This window comes from Chlorocebus sabaeus, chromosome 25 (assembly GCF_047675955.1).
Source record: "Chlorocebus sabaeus isolate Y175 chromosome 25, mChlSab1.0.hap1, whole genome shotgun sequence".
NCBI lineage: Eukaryota > Metazoa > Chordata > Mammalia > Primates > Cercopithecidae > Chlorocebus > Chlorocebus sabaeus.
The window spans coordinates 68779207-68804847 of NC_132928.1; the positions used below are offsets into that span (position 1 = coordinate 68779207).

The following is a 25641-nucleotide window of genomic DNA, read 5'->3' on the forward strand; positions in this document are numbered from 1 at the left end:
GTCCCTGCTTGGCTCAAAGCTGCGTGTGTCTCTAGGCTGGTGACAAGCGGGCAGAGCTTATTAAAAGCAGTGCACATGGTTCTCTGCCCAAGCTCAGAGCCCTTTCCCTCTGAACCGCTCAGAGCATTTCCCAGGGTGGGTGAGGAAGTGTGCAAGGCCTAGTAGTCCTCAGACTGTGTGGCTGCAGTTTCTGTAACTGTTGTTCATCCTGAGAAGTGAAGGTTTGGAAAACGAAACGGAGAGACCCAAGAACGCTATCGGCTTGGGGCATTGGTTCAATGTTTACTCGGCAAATGTGCACCGTGCTCCTGCCCCGCGCTGGGCTGAGCTGGGAGCAGGATTAGACACTAAGACAAAGTCATGGAGAAGTCCGGTGCCACGAGCTCTGCAGGAAAGATGGGCCCAGGGCTCTGTGGGCCGACTTTGGGCAGGAAGAATGATGAGGATGTAAATCCTGAGGACGCGCTGGCTCCCGCAGACATTCTCAGAGTCCCAGAGAGCCAGGGGGCAGGAGGAATTCCAGCTGTGGTTCTGGAGGATTGTTAAACCTTTGTGGTGTGTTTCCTACTCTGAGGCATGTTTGCTTTACTCACAATGACGATGCGATTCTCTGATTACCTAGCAACTATAATAAAGCTCTAAAGGAAAAGACAGGTTCTTCCAATGCACAGAGAGTCCCAGGTGGAAGGACAAAACCCCAGCCTGGAGAGGAGTTTCTGTCGGGAGGAGAATGAAAATGTAAATCCCTGAAGCTGGGAATGGGTCCGGTGCTGGACCCACTCTGGACAGTGCTGAAATGTACTTCAAGGTCCTTTCTCAGTTGCTGGAGCATTTGAAGGGGATGTTCTCAGAGATCTGGGCTGGTAATCGTTTCCCTGCCAAGGTTTCACCAGATGGCCCTTATGTTGCCACACCTGTCTCCCCAGGTTGCCCTCCTTAATCACTTCGAACCAGAGCCATCTGCCAGGGCAGCGGGCAATGCAATGCTCGTGGGCAGCTCCATCATCTCTAGCCAAGAATCATTTGGATGGGCCAGAACTGCACTCTGGTCCCAGCCAGAGGACCCCAAGTTCCAAAGTCCCTCATTGTGCAAACAAAGAGACACAAGTTGAGGCAAGTCAGGCTCAGAAGGAGACCATGAAAGTCAGCATCTGTGGGAGGGGCAGGGGGGTGCAGAGAGGATAGGGGAAAGGGAGGAACCAGCAACGCCTGATCCCCTCCATGTGCCCGACTCTGCAAGTGGTTTTGTGTCCACAAACCTGCCATGCCTCTAGGAGGCAGCACCAATTGTCCTGATTCACAGCTCGGAAGCAGGGACAGACAGCATGGATAACTCGCTCAAGATCACTCCAGGCAAAACTGGGAATTTGTCTTAGTTCATTCAGGCTGCTATAACAAAACAGCACAGACAGGGTGGTTTACACGCAACAGAAATGTGTTGCTCACAGTTCTGGAAGCTGGAAGTCCAAGATCAAGGTGCTGGCAGATTCTATGCCTGGTGAGGGTCTACATTGTGGTTGCTGTGTCCTCACACGGTGGAAGGGAGGAAGGGGTTCTCTGGACCTAATCTTTCATTATGGCACCAATCCCATTCATGAGGGCTCCACCCTTCCAGCCTAATCACCCCCTAAAGGCCCCACTTTCTCATACCATTACTTTGCAGGGTATGGGTTCAACATACAAATCTTGGGGGGAATACAAGCAATCAGGCCATAGCAGAGTGAAAGCCAAATATCCCCAACTCTAATGTCCACCCCTCCCCTGTAAAACCGTACGCAGGATCTACCAGAGAGAACGTGCGTCAGATGAGTGCACATTCCTGGGAACTGAGAGCTTGTATAAAAATTCACATCATGGCCTTTTAACTGCACCCATTAACTCAAGACCCCTTGTCTCCAAACCCCAGCTTTGACTAGTTAGAGAATCACACAGAAATCATTATAAAGTGCTTAGAACATCAGGGTTTTCACATGGTGACTAATTCTTTTGTATACTAATTTTTATTGATACATAATATTTGTACGTATTGCTGGGGTACATGTGCTATTTCGTTACATGTGCAGAATGTGTGACATCGAGTTAGGGTATTTAGGCAATCTATCCCCTCTAGTATTTATCATTTCTTTTCTTTTATCTTTCTTTCTTTTTTATTTTTTTTTATTTATTTATTTTCTTTTTGACAAAGTCTCTCTATGTCACCCAGACTAAAATGCAGTGGCACGATCTCAGTTCACTGCAACCTCCACCTCCCAGGTTCAAGGGATTCTCCTGCCTCAGCCTCCCGAGTAGCTGGGACTACAGGCGTCCACCACCACACCTGGCTGATTTTTTGTATTTTTAGTAGAGACAGGGTTTCATCATGTTGGCCAGACTGGTGTCAATCTCCTGACCTCAGGTGATCCACCCTCCTTGGCCTCCCAAAGTGCTAGGATTACAGGTGTGAGTCACCACACCCAGCCTGTATTAATCATTTCTATAGGCAAACACATTTATCAAACCACCTCCATCCTCTAACATTTGTTTTTTCTCAGATGTGAGATCCTATTTGCGGGACTGTAACAACAAGGAACTTTATTAGAGAACTAGAGAGGCACATGTGCCCTAGAGGAGGAGCAGATGTCCTCTTCGAGTTGTCTTCTATCAGGGGTCAGGTTGGAAGAAATATGGCCTCCACCTGCCTTTGTAAATAAAGTTTTATTGGAACACAGCCACACCCATTCATCTGTGTCACATCTATGGCTGCTTTGTCACTACAACAGTGAGCAGTTGCAGTACAGACTTTGTATGGCCCACAAAGCTGATAATATTCATGATCTGGGCCTTTACAGAAAAAGTTTGCTGACCCCAGCCCTTACTCACTATGGGATTGCCTGTGCAGGAGCTGTGCCAGCTGTGTTCACATAATACATCCTGTTTTCATTCACCAAGCTCCCTTCTGACTACAAAATTCTGCCATTCTCTGATGTAGGAGATGTGACTCAAGGCCACACCGTGCACTTCTCCATAAAGCCACCTCCTGGACCAGTTGGGTTTCTTGCTCTTTTTCCTTCTGAAGCAATCCTCTCTCTCCCACTAGGCCCCCTGAGTGCACTACACAGAGGTGCCGCCTCTGAGTGGAACGTGCCAGGCCCCAGAGCTGCCTCTGGGTCTGCAGGAGCACAGAGTGGGCAGAGGGCTCTCTCTGCTGTTTTCCATCAGGGCGTGTCCCATCTCAGTCTAACAGGGAGGTGCCCAGAAAACAGGTGTAGGTGAGGGCCACTCAGCCCAGGAGCCCTCTGAGCTGTTCCTTCTTGACCGGCACACACAGCTCGCTCCTTCACTTCCTTTTCCATCCACTGCCGGGCCCAAGCCGGTCTTCCAGGGAGCAGCTATGCCATACCTCTACCGGGCCCCAGGGCCCCAGGCACACCCGGTTCCCAAGGACGCCCGGACCACCCACTCCTCAGGCCAGAGCTTTGAGCAACTGAGGCAGGAGTGCCTGCAGAGAGGCACCCTTTTTGAGGATGCAGACTTCCCGGCCAGCAATTCCTCCCTGTTCTACAGCGAGAGGCCGCAGGTCCCCTTTGTGTGGAAACGACCAGGGGTGAGTGGGGCGAGCAGGGGAAGGAGCACAGATGACGCTGAGGCTCAGAAGCTCGCGCAGGAAGTGGAAACGGGAGCTGGGAGGGGCCGGCTACGCTCAATGCAACCGAGGTGCATCACCCCAGTCTACTGTGGAAAGCTTTGCAGTTTGGAGGCAGAAAACGATATACAGGGCTGGGATGCTCTGCGGTGGGGGCCCGAGGCATCTGGCTGTACCCCCTCCCCTGCCTCAAGCTCTCTGACTCCCACCGAGGCTGAGGACCTGGAGTCAGAGCGGGTCTTGTCAGCAGGTGATAGGCACGAATCAAAACCTTATCCACAAGGACAGGCCCCCACCCTGTGTGTGTGGTAACACTGAGATCACGTATGTACAGTGCTCTGTGGCCTCTAGCCCAGAGCTGAGGGTGCTCAGTGTGGATGGATGTTTAGCTCAGCAAGGTCTCAGCAACTGTGTGACAGATGGAATACAAGGGAAGCAGGAATCTTCTCCCCAGAATCATGCATCCCCCATTCCCAGAGATCAGGGTGAACAGTGCCCCACCTCTGACAGTCTGGAAGTGTCTCCCCAAGAGGTACCAGCTGGTCACTGGGTCCCAAGAGGTGCCAGCTTGTGCCTGAAACACCATGTCAATATTTGCGGTGCTGGATTAGTCAGGGCTCTACCTCTGACCCGGCGCCAGCTGGGCTGGCTTCCATTCCTTCCGGGTGGGTAGGGGCCTGGGAGTGGCTACCGTGGGGTCAGGTTGCTTTTGGGCAAGGAGGGGCAGTACAAGGGATGCTGGTCCTACAGGTGAGATCCTGAGTGCCCGTCTTATCCTGCCAATTTGTCTCATGCATATAGTCATATCACTTAATTTCCCTGAGCCCCAGTCTCCTCACCTGTAAAATGGAAACAATAATGACTAAGGCAGGCCAATGTCTAGCACACAGAAGGTTTCCAGTACATTACAGCTATTGTCACATTATTACTATTACTGATACTATTATTATCATTATGATGATGATTAGCTCTGAGTCTCATCTTACATATGAGTAGCAAAGGACTCACCATAACTACCTCCTCTCTATCTCCCAACATTAAAATAATGTTGATGATTTAAGGTTTTTTTTAATGCACATTCACAAAACCTCTGGGCTCTTCATGGGCAGGGCCAAGGTAAACCTAAGCGGCTGTTTCCGAAGTGGTAAGCGTTTTATTGTTGTTTCCTGCGGTAGGCAGTGTGGGGTGCGTGTGTGTGCATGCACTTGTGTGTGTAGGAATTTGACTATGTGTGTGCATGTGTGTGACTGTGTGCACACGTGCGTGGATATGCATATGCATATGTGTAGGGGGGCAGGGTGACTGCAGGCATAGGTACACAGGTGCCTTGATCTTCACCCGCTAGTTGATCCCACAAGGTGCCATGTTCGTGGGGAAATCACAGTGAGCATTCAGTGGCCCTATCAGAGTTGGGGTGAAAGCTCCCAGGCACCTTCCTCACCACAACCCAAAGCCATGCTGTGATTGGTTTTGGTTCTCTGCATATGGCCAATTGCAGTGTGAGGTCAGGGCACTGGCAGATCACGTGGGGTTGCACTTTACAGACAGGATTAGTAGATCATGGTTTGCTAAGTAAGAAAAAGGGCATTTCCAAAATAAAAAAGCAGAAGTTACAAGACATAAAACAGTGACCTCTGACCCTCTGCCCGTGACTGTTAGGTCTCCCTGGGCTTATTTCCGGCCTCAGCACATGAACAAATGGGCGCGTGGGCAGCTGCCCAGGCTGCAGGCTACGCGTGCATTTTTAACTATGGGCAGAGATTTCCCTGCAGTTGATGTCAGGAGTCCTGAGAAATAGAGTTCCAGAGAAACTGATTTCCTGGGCTCCCGGTGAGCAGAGCCCCTGACTGGAAGCAGCAGCTCTTTCTGTTTGATCCAGGGTGTTGTATAAATGTTCATGTTCTCTACAGGCGCTTGATATGAACAGGTTGGAAGCACTTTTTCTCTTCCTTAAAATGGGGACAATAACGCAACTTACGGGGTCCTCATGAGGGTCAGCTGCGTTAGCATGAGTAGCGCACTTAGCAAAGAGCCTGGTGTGTAAAGAAATCAGTGCCAGTCCTTGTTATTTCTACTGCTGTCATTGCAACCTAACACCACTGCCTCCTGACTCTAGGAGGGTCCCCATCCTCGCAGTCTGTCTTGATGTCACTTAGTTTAAAGTATAATCTGTACTCTACAACTCACCTACTTTTTGTCAAAGTTAGAATTCTCCAAGATAAAAGCTGGGCACACAAACCAGCATGGAGGGCATCTTTGTCTCCCTCTTTAGAGTCTCCCCTCCTGGGACCAGGGCCACCAAGGCCTGCCCAGTGACTCTAGAGTCCCAGATCTCCACTCCAAGGGGCTGTCTTCCTTAGTGTTATCTCCTCTGGCATTGCCCCAAATGCTGGGTGAGGCCTTCATTCATAGGCCAGAGCCCTTGATACACACAAGCCCCTGCCAAGATGCACCCTGACCTGCCACCCAGCCCATGCCCCTGTACCAGCCCTCTGTCCCTTCCTCATCCCACTGTCTCCACCCAGGCAGGGCAGACCCTTTCCTGATCTTAACCCAGGTCTAATATGTTGCTGTTGTTCCCACGGACTCATTTTCAGAATCTGTTCTGCCTTTTCCTTTGTCTGCAACTGAGATTGTCCCTTTGGTCTGGTCCTCATTCCCACACCCCTATCTGTTTCTTAATTAGGGGAGTTAGGGGCTTTACGTCGTATCTTACAGATTTCTGTAAAATCAGGAGCAAAAGGGCTGAGGATGAGCATGGAGATTCTTTCTGCAGCATGGAGTCACAGGAGGTCGGGGGCAGCGGGCCATAGGGAAATCACAAGCGTTACCAGGTTCCCTGCAGACCTCTGTGGCTTGGGCATCCTTTGCAGTGGGGCTCAGCACTACGCGGTGCATGTCTCAGCAGCCCGTGGGACCGTGGGGCTGAGGGCCCTCCTCCCCAGCACCACCTTCTTGTCAAACACAGCTGTGCTTGGGGAGGGTGCGCAGAGCACAAAGCCAAGGGGACATTGGAGGGCAGTGGACAGCCAGGCTTGCCCTCCAGGGAGCCCAGGGCAAGGAGTGCACTGAGGGGGTGACTCAGGGAACTGGCTGGGAGGGGCTGGGAGGCAGAGAGGTGATAGGCTCAACCTGGAGAGAAGGTGACATCACCCCCAGGTCTCATGCAAGGAGCTGTGTACCTGAGTGTAAGCGGGTGCACAGAAAGAAGAGGAGGGAGTATCGGGTGGGATCTCCCAGCCTGATGGGGAGCAGCACCATGCAGTCCAGCCCTCCTTGTCTGTACCCATCTGTTTTTGGCCAGGCAATTCCTCTCCCAATTCTCAGTGTAAATCCAGGACACCTCCCTGAAAGTGCCCACACCCCTCTAGCCCGTGTGGACAACCCCCCAGCAGACCTGTGCACAGCGTGGGACGTGACCACAGCCTCTCCTGCACGGTGGGCTTGCTGTTCCCTGTGCTGCTCCCCTGACCCCTAGGAGGGGTTGTCAGTTGTTCTGGGACAGCCCCAAAGGCCCCATGGCCTCCATAGTGCTGGGCACATGACAGGGATGAGCAGACAGCTATGAACGGCAGCGTCTGGCATCTCCAGACCTTGCTAGAAATGTGGCTTTTCTTCACTGGAAGACCATGTGAAAGAAAGGATGAATGAAAAAGAAAGAGAGAAAGAAAGAGAAAAAGAGAGGAGAGGAAGAGAGGAAGAGAGAGAGAGAGAAAGGGAAGGAAGGGAAGGGAGGAAGGGAGGGAGGGAGGGAGGGAGGAAGAAGGAAGGAAGGAAGGAAGGAAGGAAGGAAGGAAGGAAGGAAGGAAGGAAGGGAGGGAGGGAGGGAGGGAGGGAGGGAGGAAGGAGAAAGAAAGAGAAAAAAGAAAGGAAGAAAGGAAAGGAAAGGAAGGAAGGAAGGAAAGAAAGAAAGAAGGCTTTTCCCTTTGTAAATTATTCAGTGTGCTTAATAGAGGAAAGTCTGTGTCTTCAGCTGAGCCGCGATGATGTACAAAGTAAACAGAACAGTCCCTGAAAGCAAACATTCCAGGGTGATGGGCCCTTAGTGCTCCAGGAAAACCACCTGGTGGTAGGGCAGTGGGGCGGGGGAGGGGCGAGGGAGGGGTCTGCGTGCCTCCCTCAGGGATTCAAGCATCTCCAGGCAGCAGTCTGGGCTCACTTCAGGTTTGTCAAGGCCCCTGCAATTGAGACACCTATGATCGTCCTATAACAGGACTGTAGCTTCAGGTAACCCCATTCTCATGGCCTCCCAAACAACATTTCACAGGAACAACTGTACATCCAGGATCGACATGCACATGCAGGACACTCACGCGTAGACAATGCTCCCCAGTGCACAGGCAACCAGCACACATGTGGAGCATGCACAGGTACAGAAGTGTACCACACCTGGGCACACACACTAAGGCAAGTCACAGGCACCTTGCACATGTGGGCATGTGGGCTGTTACATACACACCACTCCCAGGCCCACGGCCTAGCTGCCGTTCCACACATGCATCCGCAGAACCCCCTGCGACTGGCCCGGGTGCACGCCAATTCCCAGAAACAGTGACCCGCAGAGGAATCGGTCACACATCCAGTCAGCTCCCCAGTTTATACCCGATGACTAATTTGTGTTTACTTGGAGAGAGTTTCTGAGTTTTCTCCTTTTGTATTTTTCTCCTCATTGGGTGCGATTTGGTTTAAAACAAAAACAAAAACAAACCTCTCCTAAACAAAACAACCAATTGCAAGACGAGCTGGAGGCGGTGGCAGCTGCAGGCACAGTTGGTGCCGTTGGCCGGGCCAGGCCTGCAGAAGGCTGGGGGAGGGGAGGGACAGGGAGGATGGGAAGGAGGCGGGCATCCGGGAACAGCCCTGCCCCAGGAGCCGGCACAGCCTGCTGGGCGGGGATCTGTGGCTTTTGGAGTCCATTTTATGTCCACTTGAGGAGTGAGTAGCAGTGGTAGTGGGGGCATTGCTTGCCAGGGCAATCCCCTGGCAGGGACTGGGCAATCAAGACAGGGAGGGCTTGGGGCGCTCCTGGGGTTCCCTTTGGGCAGGCATATTCTGCAACAAGTCCAGAATGTCTAAGCTGGCGACAGATGAGGATGCAGCTGTGAGAAGTTAAATGGTCCACACTGAGCCCCACTGCTGAGTGGGGCAGGCTATTGCTAGGACTCTACCGAGGCCCACTAATATGGTCCTGGTTTGCACTGTCCTTCTGGGCTCAGCTCAGAGCCACCTGCAAACTCCTGCGCTAGCTGAGGTGGAGGGGGAAGAACAGCAGTGTACCTCCTACAGATGAGAGAGGTCTGCGCAGGCAAGCCAGGACCCCAGAACTGAGCGCTGCCCCCCACCTTCACTCCCTTTCCAGCCACCATGGAGATCAGAGTCATTTAATGAAAAGGCTCCAAGGCTACCTGGAGCTGGGGGTGGGAAGGCAAAGACCTGTGAGACCTGGCAGAGGAGAGGCTAGTATTTAGGAGGTCCTTAAGTCTGCCAGACCTGGGGTTTTGGTGTATCTAAAAACACCCCGTGTTTTTCAGAAATTCTCCTGGCCAAGCTTTCTTGAATATTCTAGACACTAAGGTCGCACATAGCTCTCCTTGGGCAGGCGCCCTTGGTGTCTGTCACTCCTCCAGGCTGTCACATCCTGGGAGATACAGAGAGAGCACCAGCACTTGAAGCTTCTGCTCTTGGTCCTAATAATTCCCTTGACTTCAGAGAAATCTCTATCCTGTGATTCTTTGGGACACAAGATCAGAGGAAAAGCAGGGTCCTGAGAAGCCTGAGGAAGACAATTCAAAGCAGAGGTCTCTCAGGGAAAGTGGCGCAGCTTGAGCTCCCCACGCGGCGTCCGCCCAGACACTGCTGGAACCTTCCACCTCCAGCCCAGGCCCCTCCTCAGTCCTGGTGCCTGGAAAAGTGGGGAGAGGCGGGAAAAATCCTTCACTCCTCTGCAGGCCCCGGCCCAGTTAACTCACCACACCTGCAGGGTGAGCCAGAACGTGCCTCGCTGTCACAGGATTGGCTGTTTCCTCTTCCGGGACCGGCCCGGCTTCCTCCCTCCTTCCCTTTGTTTAGGTCTGTGCTCCTCTGCTTCCCCTAGAGACGGCTCCCCTGCTGACTGCGGTAGCTAGCCTTGCGCCATCCCACCCCTTCCCTCTCCATCCTCGTTCTTTTCTCTCCTGGTTTATGGTTTGTCTCCTCCTCAGATGCAATTTGCAAAACTCTCCTGAACAAAACAACCACTTCTGGGAGGTGGTGGCAGCTGCAGGCACAGTGGGCACCGTGGGTGAGGCCAGGCCTGAGGCCAGCTGGGGGAGGGGTGGGGCAGGAGATGGGAGGGGGCGGGGCTTCGGCGAGCACGGCCCACCGCATCCAGGGCAGCTCCAAGAGGGCGGGGGCTTTCCCTCTCTCTTTGCTGCCATCCAATGCCAGGAATGGAGCCCAGCAACCCAAATGGTGGAAAAATATATGCATTTCGTAAGATTACTTTCTACCCCTTTTTGTTCATGAAATATCCCTCCATATTGTATATGTATATATTAATATGTATTAACGATTAGATTAATATACATAATGTATGTGCTTATGTGCAATATAGAATAATATACATATGTATATATAATCCACTTCGGTGAAACCATATGAGAGATGCGTGGATATCTCTCTTTGTATGGTATAGATACATATAATTTCACCTCAGTGCATATCTAAAAAAAAGAAACACTGGGCAGGGTGGCATGTGTCTGTTACCTCAATACCTTGGGATGCCAAGGCAAGAGGATCACTTGAGGCCAGGAGTTTGCGACCAGCCTGGGCAACATAGCGAGACCCCCATCTCTACAAAAAAAAAAAATTATAAATTAACTGGGCATGGTGACTCATGCCTGTAGTCCCAGTTACTTGGGAGGCTGAGGTGGGAGGATTGCTTGAGCTCACAAGGTCAAGGCTGTAATGAGCTATGGTCATGTTACTGCACTCCAGCCTGGGTGATAGAGCAAGACTCTGTCTCTAAACCTATATATATTTGGAATCCACTGGCAGGGAAGGATTAAATTAAAAACTGGAGAAGTTGGGTGGGTGGGGAGTGTGTTTAGTCCAAGGCCCCAGCCTGTGGTGCATGCATTACTCAGCTCGTTGAAGCCCACAGAGGTCACAGAGCTCACAGCTGGGGTAGCCCTGGACTCCTAGCCCAGTGCCTGAGTGAGCACAGGAATCCTCAGCGTGTGGCTGATGTCCCACTTTGTGGCCAGGTGTGGCCTGAGTCTCTTGGGCTAGTGGTTGGTGCTGAGTGCTGCTCAGTAGGCAGGACTCCCCAGGGGAGGAGATTACCAAAGATGAGCCCAGGCTTGTCCAGAGCATAGAGAGGTGGCAGCCTTTTCCATTCCCGTGGCCCTCCTCAGGGAAAAGAATCAAGCATGACAAAAGCCCTCGGCACCAAGAAAGCAGAGACCCTGAGCCACCTTTCATGGTGGCTTGCAGCATGGCAGGTCTCAGTCTAATAACACTCTCATTCCTCCAGGAAATCGTGAAAAACCCGGAATTCATTCTTGGAGGAGCCACCAGGACTGATATCTGCCAGGGAGAGCTTGGTGAGTGTGAGTGGATGGAGCATGGCGAGAGGGAGGTTGGGTCGCTAGGACAGGTGAGCAACGGCAGCATGGGGTCCCTGAGGACCCAAGAGGCATGGGGTTGGGGGAACAACACTGCTTCAGCCTCCGCTTCCTCGTTCCCTCTGAATGGAGTCCAGTGGCCTCAAGCCCCTGCACCCCTGTTCCTCTAGAGTCAGATGTGCCTGTGATGTGGGGCTCACAGCCCCAGAGTTTCCAGAGGAGAGTGACACCCAGCAGCATTGGTCGGGCTCTCCTACACCACCACGGTAGCTAACACCTGCACACATGAACACAGTCACCTGCCAGGTACTCTCCCTAGCACACATGGCCTCATTCCATCTTCCCAACCCACCCTCCTAACGTCACAGATGAGAAAACGGAGGCTGAGGAAGGCTAACTAACTTGTCCAAGGTCACAGAGGTGGCAGACGGGCAATCAGGATGTGAACCCAGACCTTCCAGCAGTAGAGCCCTTGCTGCTAACCATTATACACACTGCCTCCTGAGGAGCACACCCTGGGGAGCCGCTCCCCAGCAATCCAGTCTGCCTCCTGCAATGGACCTGAGTGCGCCTCAAGTCACTCAAATTGGGTCTTGCATTTTAGGATTTAATCCAAATGGGCTGGGTTTACCTTTAGTCTATCTATGAAAGAGCAAGAGAGAGAGAGAGAGAGAGACTTTCTTTTAAAAAACACCAGTGAAATCAGCCGAGAGAGCAAACCACTGCAAGCTTGTGCGGACCCTGACTTACTTATAGCTGAGGTTGCCACTGGTCTATTGGTTAAGAAAGGCCATGCTGGAACCTCCAGGCTGAGCAACTGAGCTACCCTAAACACAAGATCCAAAGTCACAAACCTAGACTGATAATAGTTAATTAGCTAGACAGAGAGACAATTGAGAGAGAGAAGCAGATGGATAGATAGAAACATAGATAAGAAATAGATGATAGGTAGAAAATGGGTGCATAATTAGATAGATAAAAAGATTGATAGGTTGATTGATTGACAGACCATACAGAATAAATAGATAATAATAGATAGATGATAGTAAATAATGATAGGAAGGTAGGTGGGTAAATACATGGATGGATGGGTATAGATAGATGGTGGATGACAGACAGAATTACAGTTGACCCTTTAACAACTTGAGTTTGAACTGTGCAGGACCACTTCTAAGTGGATTTTTTTCAACCAAACACAGATAGAAAATACAATATTCCAGGCCAAGTGTGATGGCTAACACCTGTAATCTCAGCACTTTGGGAGGCTGAGGCAGGAGAATCGCTTGAGCCCAGGAGTTCAAAACCAGTCTGGGCAACATAGTGAGGCCTCATCTCTACTAAAAATTGAAATAGAAAAATTAGCCAGGCTTGGTAGTGCGTGACCATAGTCCCAGCTACTTGGGAGGCTGAGGTGGGAGGGTTCCTTGAGCCTGGGAAGTTCAGGCTGCAGTGAGCTGAGATCGTGCCACCACACTCCAGCCTGGACAACAGAGTAAGACACTGTCTCAAACAAACAAAAAGGAAAAAAAGGAAGGACAGAAGGAAGGGAGAGGCAGGGAGGGAGGGAGGGAGGGAAGGAGGAAAGAAGAAAGGAAGGAAATATACTATTCCAGGGTTTGAAACCCGAATACACAGAGGGCTGACTTGATGGGCAGATTCCACAGGGCTTACTGTGGGACTTGAGTATGCACAGATTTTGGTATACACCGGGGTCCTGGAACCAATCCCCCATGTGTGCCATATTCTAGATACAATGTAGACTTTTCACAATGTTTATGTTCAGGTGGTCCTTCTCCGGGAGATCCTCCCTGATGCTGCCTACCTCTCCCACTCCTGCTCTGCCTCCCTTCCCCTCGACCCCGTAGTCCTCCATGGCTATCTAATAGAAAATCATTCTACTGGCTCCTTGTTTTTCAAAGTTTTGGTTTGTCACGTTGGCATAAACATATATTTGGAGTTACAACCTTATATTTTACCTTAGTGGATGGTTGATTCTAAATATTATTTTGAAACACTTACTACACCCAAAGTACTGTCCATGGCATATATACGTTATAAAGAATAAAAGAAAATGAACAGCCGTGATCTTTTGCCACCCACAATAAGAACTGGAACATCTGGCCAGGTGCAGTGTTCACACCTGTAATCCCAGCGCTTTGGGAGGGTGAGGTGGGAAGATCTCTTGAGCCCAGGAGTTTTAGACTAGCCTGGGCAACATAGCAAGACCACATCTCTATCAAAAAAAAAAAAGAACTAGAACACACCTAGAATAGCATCAAGGCATGCTGTTATCTGCCGGGGGAGGTAGCGGGGAGCTGGGTGAGTGTGAGGGGATGGAGCATGGCGAGAGGGAGGTTGGGTTGCTGGATCAGGAGAGCAACTGCAGTATGGGGTCCCTGAGAACCCGAGAGGCACAAGGTTCTCCCCTGCAGTGAGCCGAGAGGGTGCCACTTCACTCCAGCCTGCTCCTCCCATAGTGCCCTCTGCTCTGCACCACCCAGACAGCCGAGCAATACACTGACCCGCAGAGGGCACTTCTCCCAGGCACAGCTGGGTGGCCAGCCCCATTCATCTGCCCAGGCCCAAGAGAGAAAAAAGCAATCTTGTTTTGTTGTGGAGTTTTTGTCTTTCTTTTAAATTGCATAAATAACATTGGCTTCTCAATCTCCCCCTGAAAAGCTCAAGGCATTTCTGGCTGAATACACGTGAGATGTTGAGTTCTCAGGCCAGGAAACACTCATTTTCCTCAACTGGGCGAAGCTGAAACTGGGTGGAGAACTGGGAAAGGTCAGCCCACAGCAGAGGTTACTCTATCAGACTCCTGCTGGCCTGGCCGCCCTGAAGCTGAAAGCAGACACCAAGTCTCTCCTTATCTTTGTATCTTCTGCATGGCACAAGGTCTGCCACCCTAGAGGCACTTGGTAAAGTTTGCTGAACAGATGATCCTGCAGGCTCCAGTCATGTCACTTCCTAGTGGCATCTCCCAAAGCCGACCAACAGATGCATTAGAAACCAATCCTTCTGTGCCCCAGCTAAGGCTGGGGGTGGCTTGTACTCTGCTGGTGACATCTCCCAGAAAGCCAGAACCAGGGCGATTCGGAAGTAGCTTTCCCAATGTTCGGCCCTGGTGAGTCTCTCTTGCCTGTGTAAACAGCCAGAAAGGGCCATATTGCAATGTCCTAAGCCCAGTGGCACACGGTGCTTTCCAGAAATGTGAACTCAGAAACTGCCAAGCTGAGCGTGATGGGCTCTTAGGTTCCAATGACATTGGTGTTGTCTACTGAAAACAAATGAATCTGGATAAAGCTGATTTGGATAAATGGATCTTCCCAGATATCTGCTTACACAGGCAACATCTGAGACACTGTCAGGCACACACCAGACACAGCCCACGCTCAGTGTGGGCAAAGGAATGCATCCAGGAGTCTGGTACGGCACAGATAGCACAGATAAAATAGGGTTTGATGTTTGACTTCACTTTTTAGTTTTCCTCCAGATGTGTGTTAACATAAAGACACAGCTGGGAAGTTCAGCAGGTCAGTCAATAAATCTTGAAAATGCAAGGTAATTTAAAGCAAATGGAGCCACCACGGACATACCGCTATCTGTGTAATTAAGCTGAGTCTGGGTTGGGGCTGCAGAGGCGATTTCTAACCACCCTCCCCAGTACTGCCTCACTACTTGGGCAGCAGTTATGAAATGTCTGCTCGCCCAGCCCATGCTGACACTGATATATGCAGCCTCAGTCCTCTGGAAAGGGAGTTGCTGGAATTCACAGAGCTGAGGCATCATGCAGCCATATGTCTCGAACCCAAGTAAGCATATCCTATAACAGTGCCAAGAAGGCAACCGCTGTGTATGATAGACTGGGCAAGAGAAGAGCAGGCAAGGGAGGCAGAAGGGGAGGAGAGAGGTATTTGTTGGTGTCCTGTCTATTTTTAAACAGGTAGAAAAGATGTGGCCACATCTGAAACTCCCATGTCCCCTTCTGACACCGAGTTTTCCTATTTGCTGTGAAATAGCAATGAAAATTGTGATTTATGGCTTTCATTTTGCAGGAGACTGCTGGCTATTAGCCGCCATTGCCTCCCTTACGCTTAATCAAAAAGCGCTGGCCAGAGTCATCCCCCAGGACCAAAGCTTTGGCCCTGGTTATGCCGGGATATTCCATTTCCAGGTAAGAGGGAGCTCTGGGCAAGTGGGTTTACCTCTCTGGGGTCCAGCATGATGCCAGGTGCATTTCCACACTGCCTAGTAACCCTGGAAAAAAATGTCATCAGATCTGTGTGACATATGGTCCTAAACCATGCTAAAGCCACATTTTATCACGGAATAACAGCTAAATGCCTCAGAAGAACATTAACGGCATTGCACGGCAAATCCTTATGGAACATACATGTAAAACTGTAAGTGATGTTTTGGCAAATCTGGGGTCCATATGTTAAGGGTTTTATTATTTGGAATTTCCTGTGCTTTAAGCACAAATTGACTAAACTGATTATGCCTCCAGGAAACTGGTTGATTTCTCATAAACACAGAGGTTCTCCTTATGGAAGAAATGTGAATTTGGACATCTTGAGGGATTTAAAAAAATAAAAACTGAGAAAAATACAGACAACATCTGCTGGAGTCCCGTGTGACCCACAGACCCTCAACCGAGGTGCACATGGGTGAGGCTTGCCCCCCGGAGATGGTTTCCTGCTCCTTCACCTCCACTTTCTATCTCTCCACTCTCTCCCCCACCCTTGTCCTTATATAGGGTTCGACCAGATACTGAAACTTGCCCCTTGTACTTACTTAGGTGGGTGACCTCAGGCAGTTTTCTTAGTGACACTAAGCCTTTCTACACTCATCTGAAGAAAGGAGAGACTGACTGTTCCCTGCAGGCTTCCCGTAGAGCTAAATGGCATCACACACAGGAGCCAGCACAGAGCCAGGCACCAAGTAGGCATTCCTTGACCTTGCACCCCGGACAGTGTCACCTTCTCCTGACTCACAGGCCACCACTCAGGGCCAGCCCGTTGCTTCTGTCCCTGAGGCCTGCATGCTGATAAACAGAGGTACTCTCAAGCCCTGTCACCAATGGCACAGAAGCATTTCAAAGGCACGGACAGCGAGCCGACCACGTGTCGCTCAGGAGCATGCAATTCCCAGGGGTCGGGCCTCTTGTGCTGGCGGGGATGGGGGTGGGGGGAGGCGGACAGAGACACTTTGGGTCCCAGGGAAACTCTACCCCTGCTCTCTCACAGACCTGCCACCGCCTGGCTGTCTCCCCTCCCCTCCTGTGACTTCTGCTGAGACCACAGTCTTGGCTTGATGGCACCCCCAGGAGCTGGTCTTTCTCCAGTCCTCTTGAGCACACCAGGGTGGCAGTGTTGGGGGTGGTTAAGCTCAGAAAATCCAGCAGAACTACTGCCTCTAAACCGGAACCATCATCATCTGATCTTGGGCTCCCAAGGGACCAGTGTTCTTGTCCCTTAAATGTCACAGCTGGGAGGATCCTTGGCAATCCCCTGACCCAGTACTTTCATTGACCCCCAAGGACATTGAGTCCCAGGGAGTGGAAGTGGTTGATCCAGGGTCACAAAACAACAAATAGCCAAGCCAGACTTCTAACTCGGGGGTTTGGTATCCAGCATCCTTTTGTGCTGCCAGGGATCAGGTAGTGGGGAGGAATGAACCTGTTGGTGCCTGTCAGTCCCACAATAACCATACTCTGCCCGCTCCCCTCCTTGGCCTCCTAGGAAGCAGAGCACTGGAAATAAATCCACCTCCTTCACACTCCTCTTCCACCCCTCAGCCACAGTACAGGTGTGTGGGTGCTAGGAAGTTAGCGGAGCTCTCGGGGCTGGTGGATACATCTCTCTTGACTCACAGGCCTCCTGAGCCAGCCCCTCTGCAAGGAAAGCCAGCACTGAGGCTCCTCCCCACCCCTCCCCTGCTCAGGAAGCCCAGGGCCCAGGCCTGGACTTTAAACACCTAACCCAACTGTGCCTCAGTCCCACCTGAAGCTGTGGATAGCCCCAAGAATGGGAAGCCCCGGAGGGGAGGCCCAGCTGGAGCAGGTGACAGGAATCTTCCTTAAAACACACACACACACACGTACACACACACACACACACACACCCTCAGCCACACTGTGGCCAACTCTTTTGATTGGGATTGAATCACTGATGCAGCAAGATGCTCAGGATGACACAGCAAATCTGTAAATAAATGGCTCCCAAAAGCACTGTGCCTACCCTCCTCTTTCGACCTCTATCTTCTTACTCTTAGAGGTTACCTTAGGATCGCTCTCAGGCCAACTGAACCAGAAGGAATGGGGAGGAGGTGGGTCACTGCAGGATACACAGAGAAACTACACATGGTCCTTGACTCGTTCCAACCTTCCTTCCTGTTCCCAGCAGACCACACACAAGCTCACACACATGCATACATGTGCTCAAGCACACATGTGTGTAGAAGCACTTGCAAACACATGTGTGCATACACACACGCAAACATGCATGTGCTTGCATGCACACTTGCACACATGTGAGCAAACACATGCTTGCACACATGCAATGTATAAATCACAGAGTGCACATACTTGTCATGCCTGCCTGCATGCACATGTATACACATGTGTGCACACATATGCATTCACACACAGCCACGCTCTCCTCACGCCTCCTCACCTGGCACACAGGAGATACTGAGTCCACCTGTCTCCTGTGTGAATGGCCAACAAATCAGTCTTAGGGGCTCCACTTATGGGCCAGGAGGGAGCAAGGTTAAGGCAAATTGGAGCTAAACCCTGAAACTGGGTGGGAGAGAATAACGGAGAACTGGACTGCAAAACAGCAAACCCAAACCCCACAATACATTCTCCCTGCCCCAAAAAAACAACTTTCTTGTGAAGAAGAAAAACTAATTCAGAGCACGGTAGAGTGCCTACTTGTGACTCCTGTTCTGCCTCCCCCTCGCCCGCGGCCTTGATGGGTTGACCCTGAGTCTTTGAGCTGATGTCGGTGTTTGGTGCTGGGTACAATGCTCAGCTTGTCACTTAGCGGACAAAGCCCAGATGCCCTACCATGGAACCCATGTGTGATTTTCAAAGCTGTCTTTGGGTAGCTTGGTCAGAGGGGAAAAAAGCAACAGGATCAACATTTACAAACAGGGCCTGGAGCGCCCATGTAGCTGACTCCCATCATTTCTGTCTTTTTCCTGGGCAACAGTTCTGGCAGCACAGTGAGTGGCTGGATGTGGTGATCGATGACCGCCTGCCCACCTTCAGGGACCGCTTGGTTTTCCTCCACTCTGCTGACCACAATGAGTTCTGGAGCGCCTTGCTGGAAAAAGCCTACGCCAAGTGAGTGACAGCTTCCCCAGCTCGGGCAGCCTCCCGACAGGAGTCTCTCCACTGGCCTTTGGGCATCTAAGGGCTGGGAAAAAAACAGGGCTCTGGGTTTGCAGGTGAGGCTCGGCAGGACCCAACCCTCTCAGGGCTCAAGAGGGGTTGGAGGTGGTTTTCCTGTCATGGCCTAGGTGTGCCCATCTTTGGGAACGATGGCTACATTCATGACCCTTTGTCCCCCTGGGTCATGAATCTGGCCTTTGGAAGAGCTGGGAAGGCAAGCGGAGGGGAATTCTGGCTGTGCCGACAGCACTTAGTGCTTCAGACTTCTCTCGGACACTGGCATGGCTCAAATATCTGGGCTGTCACCCACATGGATATAGAGACATCGATTGTCCATCCTACAGGATGCTGCTTTTTTATTTTTAAAAAATCGTGATAAAATGTATATGATATAAAATTTTTTATTGTCTATCCTACAGGATGCTTCTTGTTTTTAAAAAATCGTGAAAAAATGTATATGACATAAATTTTACCATTTTTAAGTGTGCAGTTCAGTGGCGTTAAGTACATCCACGTTGTTGTGCAGCCATCACCACCATCTATCCCCAGAAATTTTTCATCTTGCAAAACTGAAATTTTGTCCCTATTAACCAATAACTTCCTCTTCCTCCCTTCCCCCAGCCCCTGGCTATACCACTCTACTTTCTGTTTTTATGATTTGACTAGTCTAGGAACCTCATATAAGTGGAACTAAGACATTCATTTTTAATCACCAGCCAAATGGCCTCAGTTTCCTCAGGCTGTCAATTTCCAGCCCACTAGCTTGTTTGTGAAAGGCCACAGGAGCCTGAATTCGATCCACAGATGATGGCAGAGCTCCTGGGAGCCACTTTCAGGTTCAGCCTGGATCTTCAAGCCATGAGAATCCTATCCCCAGAGACAGAAGCAAGGATGGCCTTGCTTCTACCTCCAAGTGGGGCATGAAAGTGGTAAAAATAGAGTGAAGGCATACTGTGGTTAAATTAATCCTGCATTCAGCAGGACAGAATTAAAGCCATCAAAGAAGAACCAAAGATGCCCACGCTTGCCCTCTGTCCCACCTAGGTCTGTGCAAACACCATCAGTGCCACTAGACTGGCCTAAGGGGACACAGGGCACTGTTTCTGAGTCCAGTGGGTGGAACCCAAGCCCAGCTCTGCCCTCTGGTGAGTGCCCCACACAACAGGATGCAAGCAAGGCAACAGAAACTGTGCATCATCTAGTTTCAAAACATAAAAAAGATTTACTGGGGTCCTTTAAAAAGGCCAAAAATGGTTGGCAGAACAGTTCACCAAAAAGAAAAAAAAAAAAAAGAGAGATGTATAGATGGTGTTATGGTTAGTTTTATGTGTCAACTTGATTGGGCTAAGGGATGCCCAGATAGCTGGTGAAGCATTATTTCTGGGTGTTTCTGTGAGGATGTTTCTGGAGAAAATAGCTTTTGAATCTGTAGACTGAGTAAAGAAGATTGCTGCCACCAGTGTGGAAGAGCATTTTTCAAATTGTTAAAGATCCAAATAAAAGAAAAAAACAAGGGAAGGGTGAATTTCCTCCCCTACTTCAGCTGGGACATCCATATTCCCCTGCCCTTGGACATTGGAGCTCCTGGTTCTCAAACCTTTGTACTCAAACTTGGACTTATATCATCAACCCCCTGATTCTCAGGCCTTCAGACTCAAACTGAATGATACCACCAGCTTTCCTGGTTCTCCAGTTTGCAAATGGCAGATTGTGAGATTTCTTGGCCTCCCTAACTATGAAAGCCAATTTCAAATGTATGAAATAACCTCACCTAAGGGGTTGGAAAGAAAGGTGCTGACCTAAGTAACTTTGGAAATTAGTGGAGTCTGTCAGATTAAAAGCAAAAGAAATTGTATATGAGTGCTGTGCTCTAGTTGCTAAAGTGGTTTCTCGAAGGAGTACAAATGAAAATTGATCTAATTATACACACATACTGAGTTGAACAATCGAGTGAATGGAGGGTGGACGGCAGGAACTGAGTTTCTCACTGTTGGATTGAGAGGTTACAGATAGGCAAGGGGAGGAGGCCAGAATGATCCATGCAGATTAGAGTTGGAGATTCCAGAATGAACTTAGATTTAGCTTAATAGAGATGGTTACGTAGAGATACATGGATCTATACATGGGTTATCATACACATATATATTGATCTATACTTGGGTTATCATACACATATATATTTCTTTGCTTTGTCAGTGAGAGGAGCTAGAAGCAATGTCAATCCTGTAGCAACAAGCACACCTAGGTCTCAAGTCTTGGTTTCTAAGATCATTCTTCAATCAAAGGAACTAGGGCTTCTTGGAGATAAGGCAGATTCTAGGACTGGGGCATACACACATACACACATATATATACACACATACATACATATATGCATACATACGTAAAATGAGCCTAGATCATCTTATAGTGCCAGAAAGTGAGAATACATGCAAGACACACACACACACAAATAAGGCTATGCCAAAAGGACACAAGAGCATGCTGAAGGAGCTCCAAACAGCCAAAGCTAGAAGAATTCAACCAACAAAACAGACAAAGCAGTACTGGATTATGAACCCAAGTAGAGGCCGGGTGCCGTGGCTCACACCTGTAATCCCAGCACTTTGGGAGGCCGAGGTAGGTGGATCTCCTGAGGTCAGGAGTTCAAGACCAGCCTGGCCAACATGGTGAAACTCCGTTTCTACTAAAAATACACTAATTAGCCGGGCATAGTGGTAGATGCTTGTAATCCCAGCTACTCGGGAGGCTGAGACAGGAGAACCACTTGAACCCAGGAGGTGGAGGTTGCAGTAAGCCAAGATCACACCATCGCACTCCAGCCTGGGCAACAGAGCAAGACTCCATCTCAAAAACAAAAACAAAACAAAATAAGAAAACACAAAATAAACCCAAGTAGAAAATAAATATCAATGGGTCCATACTACCTTGAGTAAATGATTGTATAAATAAATGCGGAAGAAGGAACAAATATCCTGTGTAGAATAATTCCAAAAAATTATGCTTATATTCCATCTTTGAGAGGTGGAGCATAACTCCCTAATTTTTTCATGCGGGTTGCACATAATGATTCCTTCCAAAGAGTTCAGTATGGAAAGGGGAGAGAAGGAGCAACTTTCCAGGGGAGAAACCTGACTAACACTACCTTAGCCAGGTGATCAAGGCCAGCATCAGCCGTGGTAAGGCGTGTGGACAGCAGGTACCCTTGATATGATGAGATGAGAGGGGAGCTTTACCTCTCTGGTCTTCCTTCCACTAACCAATAGCTCTACTCTTTATTATTATTATTATTATTAACGTTTTTTTAGAGACAACGTCTTGCTCTCTCACCCAGGCTAGAGTGCAGTGGCACCGTAAGAGCTCACTGCAGCCTGGAACTCCTGGGCTCAAGTGATTCTCCTGCCTCATCCTCCGAAAATGCTGGGATTACAGGCACCAACCACCACACCCAGCTATTTTTTTTTAATTTTTAAAAATGTTTCATTTTTTATTTTTATGGATGCGTAATAGTGTACATATTGATGGTGCACATTTGATATTCTGATTACAAGTGCACAATGTGTGATGATCAAATCAGGGTAATTGAGACACTCATCACCTCAAGCATTTATCACTTCTTTAATAGCCCTAGTCTTATCACGAGAAAAAACATTAGACAAATTCTAATCCTGCAGTATGCCTGCCCAGGACTCCTCAAAACCATCAAGGTCATCAAAAACAAGGACAGTCTTAGAAACTGTCACAGCCACGAAAAGCCTGAGGATACGTGAGGACTCAGTGCAATGTGGGGTCCTGAGTGGGATTCTGGGACAGAAAAAAGACACTAGGTAAAAACTAAGGGAGCCCAAATAAGCTGTTAATTATTAAGTCCGTTTTCACACTACTGATAAAAACATACCCGAGACTGGGCAATTTACAAAAGAAAGGCATTCAATTGGATTCACAATTCCACGTGGCTGGGAAGGATTCACGATCATGGCAGAAGGCAAGAAGGAGCAAGTCACATCTTACGTGGAAGGTGGCAGGCAAAGAGGGGTTGGGCAGGGAAATTCCTGTTTTTAAAACCATCAGATCTGATGAGACTCATTCACTATCACAAGAACAGTGCAGGAAAGACCCACCTCCCTAATTCAATCACCTCCCACCAGATTCTAAAATTCTAAATCGAAAAGCTTATTTAACAATCAAGCAGAGCACATATATGTAAAATGCCTATGAATAAAAGAGATGACTATGAAAGAAAATGGTTAGGAGTATGTGAGACCAGAGAAGAGAAAGGGCCTCTCTCTGTCCACATAGTCAGGCCCCGCTCCATTCCATGGAAGACTGCAGAGTAAGACACACGCATTTGAACCTCACAGCAGTCCTAGAAGAGAGAGCACAACTCTCCCCCATTTTGCATATAAGAAAACTAAGGCACTGAGTGACCTGGTCATTCAGATGGTAAGTCGTAGAACTAGGATTTGAACCTGCAGCCACTCAGGCACCAGGGCTGCTGCTCTACACCACCACACCACACTGCCTCCCTTGCAGGAAGCTCAGGATCTTTGGCTTCCTCAAAGGTCCAAGCAAACCCTGATGCTTGCTTCCCGTCTTCCTTCCACACCACCCAGCCAGGACAAACCCTGGGAGATGCTTCTGGCTTAGTTAGAAAAGCTCTGACTGCAAGGTGCCCCCGGTGGCCTCCCTAGGTCCCTGACTGTCTCCTCTCTCTCCTGCCGCCCTTGCAGGCTAAATGGGAGCTATGAAGCTCTGAAGGGAGGCAGCGCCATAGAGGCCATGGAAGACTTCACCGGGGGTGTGGCAGAGACCTTCCAAATGAAAGAGGCCCCCGAGAACTTCTATGAGATTCTAGAGAAAGCTTTGAAGAGAGGCTCCCTGCTGGGCTGCTTCATTGATGTAAGTCTCTCATGAGCTCCCATTCCAGGCAGTATGCTGGGGCTGCAGTCTGCACCTGGTACCCCAGCCACACCTAAGAAGCGGCATAACTCTTGGGGGACAGTGTTTATTCCCGCTAATTAAAACACAAATTTTAACCAGGCATGGTGGTGTGTGTCTGGAGTCTGAGGCAGGAGGATCCCTTGAGCCCAGAAGTTTGAGGCTGCAGTGAACTATGATCGTGTCACTGCTCTCCAGCCTGGGTGACAGAGCAAGACCCTGTCTCTAATAAACAAATAACAAATAAAACACAAGTTTTTATTTAATGATTGTCAAATGACAAAGGTAAGATGCACTTGCTGTATCAGATGGAACAATCTTGAGACCCATACAGGCGCATTGTTACCTCCCTCCCACCCGTTTCTCAGCTGCCTCTGTTCTCCAGCTCCATCCTGGGACTGGGATCACCTGGCCTGTACCCTTCCCAGCTCTCTCTCTGCTCGTACAGACAGGCACACACGTCCACACACAAACATCAAGGTCAGTCGGTTTGATTTTACTGAAATGGGATCTTTCTATCTAGTTTTCTGAAGTTTTTTTTTTTTTTTTTTTCATTTCCTATACTATGAAAAAATAGCAGATAGAAGTCTAATGGTGTTTTAACACACACATTTATAATTTCATCTCATCTTTTTAAAATTTTTTTGTTGTTTTTTATGGACTGCTATGACACTGTGTATTTTTTTTTTTTTTTTAAATCAATTCTAGTTTTCTGCTTCCTCTTAGATTAGCCATGGGATCTGTTTTTCGCTAATGAATTAGCCAGTTCCTCTGCACTTTCAGGTTTGTGACGCAGAGCTGTGTGTCCTATTGTTATATGCTTCTTTTCATCTCTGGGATGTATGTGATTGTGTCTTCTCTCTCACACTATACTACATGAAGGTGACAAGTTGTTCTGTTTGGGGACACAATAGTGAAGTGTTCATTGCAGTCCACGCTGGGAAGGAGCGCCTCCCCATCCTGGAAAGAGACTGGAACTTGCTGCATTTCACTGCTAAACATCCTAGGGGAGTCCCGTGCATAGCCCACGCACATGGCCTGCACCTGGGGCAGCAGAAGGGGCTGGAGGTTGTGACCAGGCCAGGCCTGTAGCCGGGTCTGATCCAGCAGGGGAGGCTTGACTTAGATGGTGGGTGTGACTCTGCTCTTGCCGTGTTTTAGACCGGAAGTGCTGCGGAATCTGAGGCCCGGACGCCGTTTGGTCTTATTAAGGGTCACGCCTACAGCGTAACGGGAATTGACCAGGTAGGTGACTTGAATTCCAACCGCAGGGTGAGGGGAGATGCGTGATAATGCTAGTCCCTTAGGCATTTATTCAGTGTGTTGCAGTTTAAATGTCTGCCTTTCAGACATTTCAGGGACTATGTCACCTAAAGAGTCAGGCTGGAATTCAAAACGGCAAGCCAGGAAAGAGAGAAGCCGTGTGATTCCACCGCAGCACAAAACTCGTTTAGCAGGTGGAAGCGCCTGGTGGAAGCGCCTGGTCTTTGTTTATTTTTAATTTCCTTTCTTTCCCAATTCTCCATCAGTCCTGTGTTAGTCAGGATTCTTCAGAGAAATGGAATCACTAGGGAACCAAATATACGTACATACAATTAAACACACGGACATATCTATCTATCTATCTATCTATCTATCTATCTATCTACATCACACAGTGGACCCTTGAACAACACAGGCTTGAACTTATGTGGGGATTTTCTTCCATTTCTGCCACCCCTGAGACAGCAAGACCAACTCCTCCTCTTCCTGATTCTCAGCCTACTCAATATGAAGATAATAAGGATCAAGACCTTTACAACAATCCACTTCCACTTAATAAACAGTAAATGTATTTCCTCTTTGCTATGATTTTCTTGATAACACTTCTTTTCTCTGGCTTGTTTATTGTAAGAATATAGTATACAATATAAATAATTATAAAACATGTGTTAATTGGTTCTTTATGCTATCAATAAGACTTCTGGTCAATGGTAGGCTATTTGGAGTTAAGTTTTAGGGAATACGATATTTTTTGACAATGCAGGAGGGTTGGCGCCCCAACCCCCCACATTGTTCCAGGATCAACTGTAATATGA

The 25641-nt window shown here is 49.2% G+C and overlaps 1 protein-coding gene across 1 annotated transcript in view; it reads left to right on the plus strand.

The window, feature by feature from the left end:
- Positions 1-3370: 3370 nt before the first annotated feature.
- Positions 3371-25641, plus strand: part of CAPN9 (calpain 9) — a 47632-nt gene continuing 25361 nt past the window's right edge. The window contains exons 1-6 of the mRNA XM_007989768.3: positions 3371-3583; positions 11136-11205; positions 15285-15403; positions 18444-18577; positions 23356-23524; positions 24725-24808. Of these exons, the coding sequence (XP_007987959.2) occupies positions 3371-3583; positions 11136-11205; positions 15285-15403; positions 18444-18577; positions 23356-23524; positions 24725-24808 (789 nt within the window). The remainder of the gene's footprint in view (positions 3584-11135; positions 11206-15284; positions 15404-18443; positions 18578-23355; positions 23525-24724; positions 24809-25641) is intronic.